The sequence below is a fragment of the Centruroides sculpturatus genome, unplaced genomic scaffold (assembly GCF_000671375.1).
Source record: "Centruroides sculpturatus isolate CEXI.00-Female unplaced genomic scaffold, Cexi_2.0 scaffold3179, whole genome shotgun sequence".
Classification (NCBI taxonomy): domain Eukaryota; kingdom Metazoa; phylum Arthropoda; class Arachnida; order Scorpiones; family Buthidae; genus Centruroides; species Centruroides sculpturatus.
Genome location: NW_019387324.1, coordinates 437 through 13,025, shown reverse-complemented (window position 1 = coordinate 13,025; position 12,589 = coordinate 437). Strand labels below are relative to the sequence as shown.

The following is a 12,589-nucleotide window of genomic DNA, read 5'->3' as shown; positions in this document are numbered from 1 at the left end:
AGAGCTTCCCATAGGAGCAAAAAAGTCAAAGGAACCATACCTCTACATGTGACTCTTTTGACATGCTCTACAGCTCTGTTAAGATCCCAACAGTGTCATTTACAGTACATCTGCAATCTTACCCTTGTCTTCAGTAGCTCACTCAGGATTTAATGTTGGGGGATTCGAGTTAAATGGATAAATTTTTGGTTAAATTCTACCTAGGTAACCCCAATGGCAACAGTTAGGGGTTAGGTTAGATTAACTATATTTTTAGTAGACTTTTTTTTCTTCAAGAACTACCGTGAATCAATAACTAGTGACGTTAAACGCTCGACGGCCTGCTGGCGGCCCCCTCCAGGAGGAGTCCGTCAGGAACACGAACAGTCGGAAGTGCAACCATTGGGACTACCTAGGTAGACTTTGACTAAAATTTTTAATGCAAATACAATAAAATTCCCACCTTATGTAATCACTAATTCTTAAGTAGTGTAGAAATGGAAAACATGATACAGTATAAATAAAAAATAAATTTTATTTAAGAAAAAGATTTTTGGAAAATTTTTTAGTATTTATTTTCCTGTTTGGAGGGTGCCAGGGCCTATTGGCCCTCTTGTGAGTATGCCACTGCTTGTATTTATGATATAACAATATTAGAATAATANCATTCGATCGTGCAGTGAAGAAGTTCTAGAGTTTGCTAAACATTTATTTGATTCTTCTGTAAATTGGGTATGATCTCAAACAATAACCTGAATATAATTATTACGTGTCTAAATAACTTTTATTATGTCTATACCAATATAGGGTACAAAATTTCAGAAGTTTCGTAAAGCAGTAGATAAACAAACGGAAATTTTCACTTATGTGAGTTTCAAGCAGTCATTTCCGTCATTTACAATTATAAACAGCATGAAAAATTCAAACACTAATTTTTACATAGACCCTGAATGGAGAAGGACCCGATAATCATCTGATGTGCCTCAAACGAATTGCAGCACTTAAAGGATTACCCGTACCGATTCTGTTCGAAGAAGATTTTTATAAGAATTTTATGAATTACCGATTACGTGTCTATCGAGTATCAAATACTTTCTTCTAATTTCTCATTCTATATTTTTAGTTGATAACTTTGAAGAATTTTCTTTACAGTTTCATAATAATTACGATATTATATGCGGTTATGGACCTGTTGTTGCAGACGGTTACTGTTGTACTTACAATCACGAGAAAAACTGTCTCACTTTCTGCATATCATCTTATAAAAATAAATCGACAAATTCAGAAAATTTCGCCAAAAGTTTGAGACTGAGTCTCTTAGAAATGAAAGCTCTGTGTGATCATTCAAAAAACGAAACTTTGCCCAAGTATACGATTTATATTATATTATGTCGTATTATAAATATAATTTTGTTAAACGATAACTAAAAAATTGATGTATTCATACTAAAAAAGACTTGTTTTTATTTTCGTTTTTAGCAAATTAACAAGAAGTGAAGTGGAAACGGGAGCTTAAATTTCTTCGATAAATTTGAATATATTGCTTGATTTCAAAATTTTATTCATATGAGAATTTCTATTGATAAAAGACTTAAATTATTTTATAAATGATAAAACAAATTTTAATATAAAATGAAACGAAACAATTTTTTCAAAATGAAAAAGCTTTATTAACCCAAATAAAGGCAAATTTAATTTTTTAAAAATAATTTATTAATTATACTACTATATAAAAAATATATAATTTTACTTGATTCGGTACTGTGAGAAACAGCATTTTGATGGATTCTAATATCTTTGTATTGTCTGAAGTTGCAGGTATTTTTTTCTTATTAAGCTTTACGCATTTATATATTTTTCTTAGATTTATATATATAAAAATATAATAAAATTCAAAAATTAATTAAATATTATCGGAAATGCTAAACTGTAAGTGCAGTCTGTTTTACGATATTATTGCGAACAGATATAGTCAATTAATTTATATACATGTTTATTATTTTAATTTTTATAAATTATTTAATTTGATGTAACGCGACGCGCTGGAAATCGATTACCGGTAATTACTGTGGCGCGTTAATCAATATGGCGGTGGGACTCGATTCAATTACTTTTTCATTTCAGACGTTCATCCGAGAACGTTATTTTAATGAAATTTTTATATTCTTACTGATATATATATGTTCGACTATGATTATATTTTCAATTTCTACATTTTCTCTACCGTACTATCCAACAGTATAAAATACTTGTGGGTTTAAAAAACTGAGATTTTTATTTATATTTACTGTAATTTGATCTCTTGTCAGTAATAGGCTAAATAACTAGCAAATCGTTTTCTTGCACTTAGGAACGTTTTGTTTCAGATCTGACAACTGGTATTGCCAGTAATGAATTCTATAGTTTTATATTTAATAATTTAAAAAATATTTATAAAATTACCAAATAAATGTTTGGGTCACAATTACTAAATGGTATTGCTACGTTATGAACATAAATTTTAATTGTTGCAAAATTGAAAGTATTAGATTTCTTATCATACAAATGATTGCAAGACAGCAGGGTAATAACACCGAAGTGAGAAAATCATGTTGTCAAAAAAAAGCTGCAATGATTTGTATTGGGATTGGTCCTGTCATTGAAACCAGGAGAAAAAGATATAATGTATAGCTTTGTGGTAAAGCTTAAATATTCTACATAGTTATTTTATTAAATTACTCTTGCGATTGTTGCACATAACAATTGCAAGAGTACAGCACTCACACTGTGAGAGAATTTACTGCAGGTGGTGAAAAGGTATTGGTTTTCATAAAATTTCTCTAAAAAGGTCATAAACTTGAAAACTACTGTGGGAATCACTTCAGAACATATCAGTTGAGAAATACNAAATATTCTACATAGTTATTTTATTAAATCGCAATTGTTGCACATAACTATAGCGAGAGTACAGCGTTCTCACACTGCGAGAGAATTTACTGCAGGTGGTGAAAAGATAATAATTTTCGTAAAATTTCTCTGAAAAAAAAGCATAAACTCGAAAACTACTGTGGGTATCGCTTCAGAACATATCAGTTGAGAAACACTAAAAAGCCTGCATTTCAACTGTTTTATTTTTAAACAATTCGATTTAAAAAAAAACCGCTGTGTATCCGCTGGACACATAGATGCACTTAATAAACGAAAATACTTTAATTTATATACAGTATTACAGTCGCTTGCATTTTTATATTCATAAAATGAAAAAAAATACAGAAATTATAGGGAAAAGTGGTGCAAGATGGGGCCATGGAGTAAGACGGGGACGTCTGTTTATTCGTGGTTAACGCGCTTTCATCTAGTTGCTATTTGGGGAACTAAATGTTAACCTCAAAAGGGATCGCGGGACGAGAGAACGTCCGAATCACTCTCTTTGTTTGGAAGTAAGACAGTTTCTCATGTTTCAGCAATACTTTATCTAATATTACGCCCGCTACAAAGTTTCTACAAAGTAAGTATCATTGTGAACTTTTACATTACCTTTTAGATGAAGATATTATGGTATTCGAAGTAACCTTTAAGACTGTAATTGTTTAGTTTTGAAATAAAGTTAACCTATATTTGCAGTCAGTATGAAAAGTGCACGTTGGGGCAAGATGGTGGGGTAAGATGGGATACCCCATCATTACCCCACCATCAGCAGCAGAATTCATGGCCAACCGCTGCTGCTAGAGGCTTTATTTTATTTATGAAAACATTTTTTAAATTTAAATACTATCTTAACAAGAAATAAAATGCCAGATAACAATCAAAATAAAAATTTTTTCCATGAAAAAAAATATCGTCTGCTTACAAAATAGCGAAACTGAGTATGCGCTAAGCAACGGTATCGTCTGGTAAAGTAAAATACGAGTAAGTTCAAACTTTTATATTTATTTATTCGGAAAATAATAATAAATGTAGCCGTTGTGATAAATAGGCGCATTGTTCTTGTGCGAATATTGAAGAAAATGACAGTTTAACCATTTTAATTTATCCTTCCTGTATATAAAAATAATATTTCCATATTACCCCACGGGTGGGGCAAGATGGTGCATTTACATATAATTTTAAAATATTAAATTTTCTTGTTTTTAAAAGCGTTTTTCAAAAATTAAATTTTGTATTATATATTATCAAACGTTGTAGTTGCTGATAATAAAAAAATTATCGTTCTCATCAAAGTGGTTGTCATCTTATGACTTTTCAAACCTTAACGTTCTCATCTTGCCCCACCTTCCCTATAAGGCATGGTGTCATAAAACTTAATAAAGTGATTTAAAAATACCAATGGAAAAAACTAAATTATTTCCGGGTCAAATTTGAGTTTTAAAAAAGTTATTTGCTTTAAAATAGCGAGGTTGCGGCCGAAGTTTTCGCGTTGAAAACTTCGGCCGCAACCTCGCATATAACGCGATTATAAGTGCAAAAGCGCGCGCGGCTATTGTTAGTAACACAACTGGCGAAAAATTTGAAAATTGAAATCCGAGCCACAGTGCCGATTTGACACCAATTATTAAATAAAAATAATGAAAGGCTTTAATGAAGGAAAAACTGAATAGCGCATCGTAAAATTAAAGAAAAATTAGCCAAGTAATCATTTTTTCAGATTTTTCAAACAATTAGAAGTTGACACTAACTAAAACTCGATTAGTGCCTAATCGGCACTAGGCGCGTGCCAACAGGTTTCAATTAACAATAAATCAACAAACTTTTATTAAACTGATTTCTATAACAGTAATATTTTTTACAATAACAAAAGTAACAAGGTTTAAACTTACAACTAGTTACGCGTTTGGGGTGTCTTCGCCCTACATATGGTTTTAATGAACTTTCTGAGTTCTTGGAACATGACTTTGTTCTTTACAATATTGTATACTAGCAGACCCCGCCACGCGTTGTTGTGGCTCAAAATGTATCTATTATAAATGTATAACACTTCCCCCGTGGGGGGGAATTTTTCGAAAAATTTCTTCTTAGTGTACATTCTCTTGACGTACTTTATTAAAACACAATCAAAAACGCAAAAACCCGCATCTAAAATAATATAATAGAAGCCAAGTTCTTCACGGTAAGCCTGAATTCTGTCCCTCTCCCCGTGGGAGAATATCGAAAAATTCCTTCTTAGTGTACATTCTGTTGACGTACCCTATTAAAACGCAATCAAAAACGCAAAAAACCACATCTTAAATAGTATAACTAGAAGCAGAGTTCTTTACGGTAAGCCTTAGGGTCGAGTTATAAACTCCGTAACGTAACCGTAACCGTATTCGTAAATGTTTGCTACATTGGATATCTATAGCAAAAGTTATAAACTACCGTAAGGGCTTATCCGTATCCGTAAGGGAACAAACTTTTCTTACGGTTTACGGAGCAGTCCATTGTGAGCATGCGCAAAATCATCTATAGTTATTGCCAGATCTAACACTATAATTATTTATTTATTTTATCATTTTTCTATTTTTTATGACCAAAGTAATTCTTATCTTAAAATTTTANTACAAAAATTATATGGGGCATGGTATCATAAAACTTTATAAAATTATTAAAAAATACCAATAAAAAAATTGAAATATTTCCAGGTCAAATCTGAGCTTTTTAGAAGTTATTTGCTTTAAAATAATGCGATTATAAGTGAATAAGCACATGCTGTCACTGCAGCTATTTTTAGTAACAGCAACTGGTGGGAAATTTGAAAATTTAAATCCAAGATCATGCACGTCATAGTGTCAATATGACACCAATTATTAAATAAAAATAATGAAATGCTTTAAGCAAAAACTGAATTGCATATAGTAAAATTAAAGAAAAATTAGTTGTAATAGTAATTTTTAGTTGTAGTAGTAATTTATTATAGTAATAAATTAGTTGTAGTAGTAATTTTTTTCAGATTTTTCAAACAGTTGGAATTTTTTACACTAACTATTGATAATTAAAAATTGATTAGTGCCTAATCAGCACTAAGCGTATGCTGATGGGTTAATTCAGATTTTATTTTGGTAAACTGTTAAAAAATATACATTTAATTCATTATATAAAGTAATTCTGATTTCTAGTTTTTAGTATAGTCAAAAATTATTTTAAAACGGAATATTTTAATTTGAATTTTCTAGGTTAAGCGGAAACTGCGAAAGAAAAGGCAGAAAGAATATCAACTCTTAGGTGATGATGTAAGTTAGATTTTTAAAATAATGTCTGTTTTAATTGATTTAATAATAATAATAATGTAATTTGAAAATTGAATATTTAGCATAAAAATATTAAAGCAAAGTCATTCTTTTAAGAAAAAACTAAATTGTAATCAATAATTGAATAGTTAATTGAATTTTATATGCATGGTTTAATAAATTTGTCTAAATCCTTTTATATATGTATATGCAAACAGTGGTTGTATCAATTAATACAAATTCCAATATGAAATTTCATTTAAAAAAATTGTATCTATTCGTAATGCATAGAAAATTGTTTATGAATTACAGTTTGCAAACTTGTATATGTCATAGGTTCATAATTTCTTGCGAAATATACACCTTTAAAATGTATTTTATGTATCTTATCTGTATATAAGAATTTCTGCCTATGTGATGTGTTTAGTACAGCTGCTTTTTGTAATGTGTTGTTGTGCAGTCCTAATGTTTCTAGACTTTTTTGTAGTGTATTTGACATGATGCCTATACAAGATAGATCTGTTAATTTTATATTAAGATAGGATAATGGATAAGTACTTTATCGTTGTCCACAGATGCTTTATTTTGTGGGTGAGTTCTGAGTATTTACTAATTTTTTTCAGTGTATTTTTATGATGTAGATGTTTGGTACAGATACATATATATGATATATTGTCAGTGAAAATACGTAAAGGTGTATCTCAAAATTTGGCTAAAATGATATGCCTTTAAATATAAGCCTATGTCCTTCGTGTTGTGTTGGAGCAGAGTATCTCTACGTAACACCGTTTGCATTCTATGAAATGATACACTGGGTGTTTCTCAAATATCTGATATTATAACTTATGAACGTTTCTTAAGCAATGCCATAAACACTGTGTTTTTAAATGATTTTAAAGATGTATCTACCGTGTTTCCCCGAAAATAAGACATCCGCAGAAAATAAGACCTAGCACAGATTTTGCTGAATTGCGAAATATAAGACCTCCCCCTGAAAGTAAGACCTAGCGAAGTTTTTATTTTATTTTTTTTTTTAGTCGTAACGGTCATCGACAGATGGTTGAAAGTGGCCGTTGGCTTTTTGAAAGTACAGCCACTGATTGGTCAGCAGACAATTACGCCACACGGCATGATTTGCATAAGACTATGGCTTGGGAATCACAGATTTGCATAACGTTACGGCTGGTGATGGCTAATTGGTCGGCCGGGAATCACGCAACATGACATTTGCATAGTGCTACTGTTCAGTAAGCACTAATTGGTTATCGAGTCCGATGTTGACGCTATAAGAAGGTGACAGTTCAACACACCGGATAAACGTCACTCTCGTCTAAGTTCGACTTGGGAATTTTTTTGTTCAATAATAAATGCGAATTCTTCCTGGAAAAAATAAGACATTCCCTGAAAATAAGACCTAGTGCATTTTTCAGAGCAAAAATTAATATAAGACACTGTCTTATTTTCGGGGAAACACGGTAGACTTATGCCTCTTTGTTGCAAAATTACCTGGAGATTATGTGAAATTCTCTTTCTGCATACTCTGATTTAGTGAAATGAGACTCAACCAGAGGAAAATATTTTGAGGTAAAAGCAGGGCTGTGGAGTTGGAGTCAGAGTTGTGGAGTTTCGGTGTTTTAGCCGGAGTCGGATTGTAAGGAAGAGTCGGAGTCGGTAGATTTTTACACGACTCTAAAGCCCTGGCAGGGCTATGGAGTCAGAGTCGGAGTTGTGGAGTTTTGGTGTTTTAGCCGGAGTCGGATTGGTAAGGAAAAGTCGGAGTTGGAGTTGGTAGATTTTTACGCAACTCCACAGCCCTGGGTAAAACGCTGAGCAGCCATATTTTTCCAGTCACATGACCACCACATTTAATATATTTTGTCTTATTGAAAAATTAATACTCGTATTAAGGAAGGTCCACACTGCCAATTTATTTGCTGATGGTTGTGGTGGACAAAATTAGAATTTCATTGTGTCAGGACATTGTTTTTGCAGTTGAAACACTTATATGAAGTGAGTCTTCGTTTCTTTACCACTAATCACGGACAATGTAAAGGAGACTCCGTTCACAGTGAGATCTCATATGTGATTAAAAAGGCTGGTGAATTGTTTGTGCCTTCTCAGCTTATATCAGTCTTTTGTCTAGCAAGAAAGGGAAAGTCTTATATAGTGCACTCTTTAAGTTATTATGATTTTTTAAACTTTATAAAGTTTAGTGATAACCTTACAGCACATTCTATTTGAATTGACAATGAGGAAAAAATTTTTAAATGGACAGACATTGTTGAATTCAATATAAGGCAGAATGAATTATGTAAAAAATTTTTTAAAACAAGCCATGTTGATCACAACTACTGATCGTTGACTTTAAAACGGCAAAATGTACACTGTTGACAAAACAACTTAATGACTTAAATAACTTATCTCATCCATTGTCATTGGAAAAGTACAATGATCTAATTGCTCTTTGCTCTGGACCAATACCAATAATAAATTTGCCTGAACACGTCCAGTTTTATAAACCTTTGCCTCATTTGGAAGAGTAAAAGGAAAAAAAGTGAAAATGTTGTTACAATTTAGTTTCTTCTCTTGTCAAAAAAAAACTTTGTTTATTTTTGTTTTCATCTTTATTCAAGAAATATTATACTGTATTATTACACTTTAAGTGATATACCAGTAAGCAGGTAGCCTACTTTACCATTTAGTATCTTTCAGTTTCTGACATATATTAATGGGTTTAAACAAAATTTTTGAATTGAATTTTTCTTTTTCCAAAGTATTTTTTTAACTCACTTTTGTACCTCGTGTTTTCTTCTTAAATANTAAAAGGAAAAAAAGGGAAAATGTTGTTACATACAGTTTAGTTTCTTCTCTTGTCAAAAAAAAAGCTTTGTTCATTTTTATTTTTGTTTTCATCTTTATTCAAGAAATATACTGTATTATTGCACTTTAAGTGATATACCAGTAAGCAGGTAGCCTACTTTACCATTTAGCATCTTTCAGTTTCTGACATATATTAATGGGTTTAAACAAAATTTTTGAATTGAATTTTTGTTTTTCCAAAGTATTTTTTTAACTCACTTTTGTACCTCGTGTTTTCTTCTTAAATAGTTTATCCTCGTGTCAATTTAGTCATATTTTTGTGTTTATTGTTGATTTTATGTTTGTCATTAAAAACTCTTTAGTACAATAATGTCTCTCTTCATTTTGTTTTTATTGCACATAAAGCATTTTATTTTAAAAGCAATTAGTTGATTTAGTTACTTTGAACCAAATTTTATTTATTTTAAGTTGTAGTTATGTCTTAATTCTGAAAGGTGTATCTCATTAAATCAGCAGAGAGCTTTTTATTATTAGCAAAAATAAAGGCCTATCTCAAAATAAGGCTTCAAAATAATAATAATAATGAAGTCAACGATAAACTTGTGGTGTGTTTATAGNGAATATAATCCACTTACTTTCTATAACTTTTGCCCATCTGATCACCAAGTTCGTTCATTTCTTTTTCCAAAGTTTTTTTTTTGTACCTTACGTTTTTCTTCTTAGTTTATCCTTATGTCAATTTACTCATATTTTTGTGTTTATTGTTGATTTTATGTTTGTCATTAAAAACTCTTTAGTACAATAATGTCTCTCTTCATTTTGTTTTTATTGCACACAAAACATTTTATTTTGAAAGCAATTAGTTGATTTAGTTACTTTGAGACAAATTTTATTTTAAGTTGTAGTTATGTTTTAATTCTGAAAGATGTATCTCATTAAATCAGCAGAGCGTTTTTCATTATTAGCAAAAATAAAGGCATATCTCAAAATAAGGCTTCAAAATAATGATGATAATGAAGTCAACGATAAACTTGTGGTGTGTTTATAGTATTTACCAAGCAGCTAGGTGGTGAGGGATGGGTCCTGGCATATCTGGATGGACCACCTCCCAAAAAATTACTGTGGTTTTTCAACCCATTAGGATTTGATCCCATGTTGTTTTATCTTAATTGCTTGGCCATCCAGCCATCAAAGATTTAAGATGGTTGGATGGCTAAGCAATTAAGATAACAAATGGCCAATCTAGGATGGTGTTAATTATGTTTTGTTAATGTTGTTTGTGTAAAATCCTAAGTATTTGTAGACTTTGCCATCATTCATAGATTCACTGATGTCTTCATTTTCAAGTACAGTATATAATAATTATTCTTCAAAATTTCTTTTTCTATGTGAAATGTTTTGCTTTTGTCTATGCCAAACTACATTTGATTGTTATTGGAATAAATGTATGCAATGTCTAATAGATGATTTACTCAGTTGTGTTTGTGTGGATGCACAGAACTTTGTAATCTGCTTACCTGAGAAAGAATTATTATTATTATTTATTATTATTGAAAATAGTTCTAACTTTTAAAAATAAATGTTTTTTAACTTCTAAAGGCACCTCCAAAACAAGCACCAAGGACAATTGAAAATACCAGAGAACCAGATGAAACTTTTGTTGATGGTGAAGATGAAGAGGTAAGTATTTTTTCTTTTAAAAATAAATAAATATAATAAAATCCAATTGTTGTAATTGCTTTGGTATTCCCTACATCAATGATTCTCAAATGGTGAATGCAGCACTCTGGTGTGCAAGAGATTGTTAAATGTATTGTGAATATTATAAAAATAGGTTTATTTTTATTTTTAAAATATATTTGTATAAAGACTATTACATCCCTGATAACTAATAACTAGATTAGTTCTTAGAGTAACAGTTATTATTGTACACAGTTATTTCTAATTAAAAATACAGTAAAACCTCCATTATCAGACACTTCCAAATAGCTGATACCTCTACTTAACAGGTATTTTTACAATCTTTAGACCCTTCAAATAGGACATCTAATTATATTTACCTATAAATGATTCCCTCAAGATTTTTACATTTTTAGACTTAGGCCATCTTGAAATGTCGAGAAATGCAAAGAAATTTGGGGGTAATTTCTGTTTGTATGGGTGGATGTGGGGCACAATTTTGTTCACCCTGTTTGAAGCTTAATAACTCTTGTGCTTTTTGTCAAAAATTTCTGAAATTTTGCAGGGAGGTTTCTTGATTAGGGGTATTGATGCTATTAAATTTTGGTGGTTAAAGATCAAGGGAGTGGGGAGATAATGGGGATAGTGTGTATCTCCAGTAGAGTCAGACTTAATGACAAATTTACTTGTTATTAGCATTTACAATTTTTTATAACACTCATCCCTACCCTCAAAATGAAGTTTCTTGCCATTTTATAATAGTTAAAAATATAAAAAGTTTTTTAATAAAATATCACCAAAATTTTAAATGTTGCTGGTTTATTTTTTACTAATAACCTGTAAATTGAGTTATATGCAGTTATTGTTAATTAATTTGATAACCTCATTTTTGATAATTAATGAATATATTATATTTCAAAAAAATAGAAATTATATTGAAAAGTTGATATTTATTATTTTAACTTATTTCTTATTAGATTCAATATGACTTAGATACAGATGAAATGTCCAATTATTTCAATAGAGACGTTGTACCGAAAATTTTGATAACAACAGCTGAAAAACCACATACCGTAAGTTAATATGGTATAGTTTACATAAATGTAGATAAATTTTTATATAAATAGTTATGAGTGTTATGAATTTATTTTATAGTATAAATTGCATTTTTCAGAAAACATTATTGTTTGCTAGAGAATTAAGACAAACTATACCTAATGCACATTTACATTGGAGACGTAAATTTAGTATAAAAAATCTTATAAAAATGGCAATAAAAAAAGAATTTACAGATATTATTGTAATTAATGAAGATAAAAGAAATCCTAGTATCCTTTTAAGTATTGTTTATAACTATTGCTTGATCTGTTACAATTCTATATAAGATATTATTATTAAATTCTAAAACACTTTTTATTTAAATTTAAAATTTCCTAATGTTCTTGCAAATGCTCATATTGAGCACTTTGCATGGATCTGTCATTTAATTGTTAAGTTATAGCAATCATTATCAAATTGTTACACTATCAATTTAAAAAAATTCTTGGATTTAGCAATTTATATTACAACAGTTTGAGTTACCAAATTTATTACTATACAATGATTGTATGTTAATTTGTGATGTTTCTGTCTTTGCATTAGAATTAACAGGTTTTCTTTTTTAAGTACAGTGGTACCTCGGTATATGTCTGCTTTAGAATATGTCCAATTCGGAATACGTCCTGTTTGGACGAAACAAATTTTGCTCGGTATACGACTTTCGTTCGGTATACGACTTAATTCAATTATACGCGCCATCTATGAACAAGTAGCACTATCGGTGTATTAGACCAGACTAGACGTTCGCGGTGCCACAGTTTATAACTTTGTTAAATGTCTAATTAAAATAAAAAGAAATTTAACAAAGTTATAAACTGTGGCACTGCGAA

The 12,589-nt window shown here is 30.3% G+C and overlaps 1 protein-coding gene across 1 annotated transcript; it reads left to right on the top strand.

Annotated features, from left to right (window-relative positions):
- Window positions 1-516: 516 nt before the first annotated feature.
- LOC111616360 (ribosome production factor 1-like) lies at window positions 517-12,045 on the top strand (the record flags this gene model as incomplete). Its single annotated transcript, XM_023357776.1, has 5 exons — window positions 517-594; window positions 6,108-6,164; window positions 10,581-10,661; window positions 11,639-11,734; window positions 11,836-12,045. Coding segments are annotated over 5 exons (522 nt in total), but the record flags the coding sequence as incomplete, so codon positions are not given.
- Window positions 12,046-12,589: the final 544 nt, after the last annotated feature.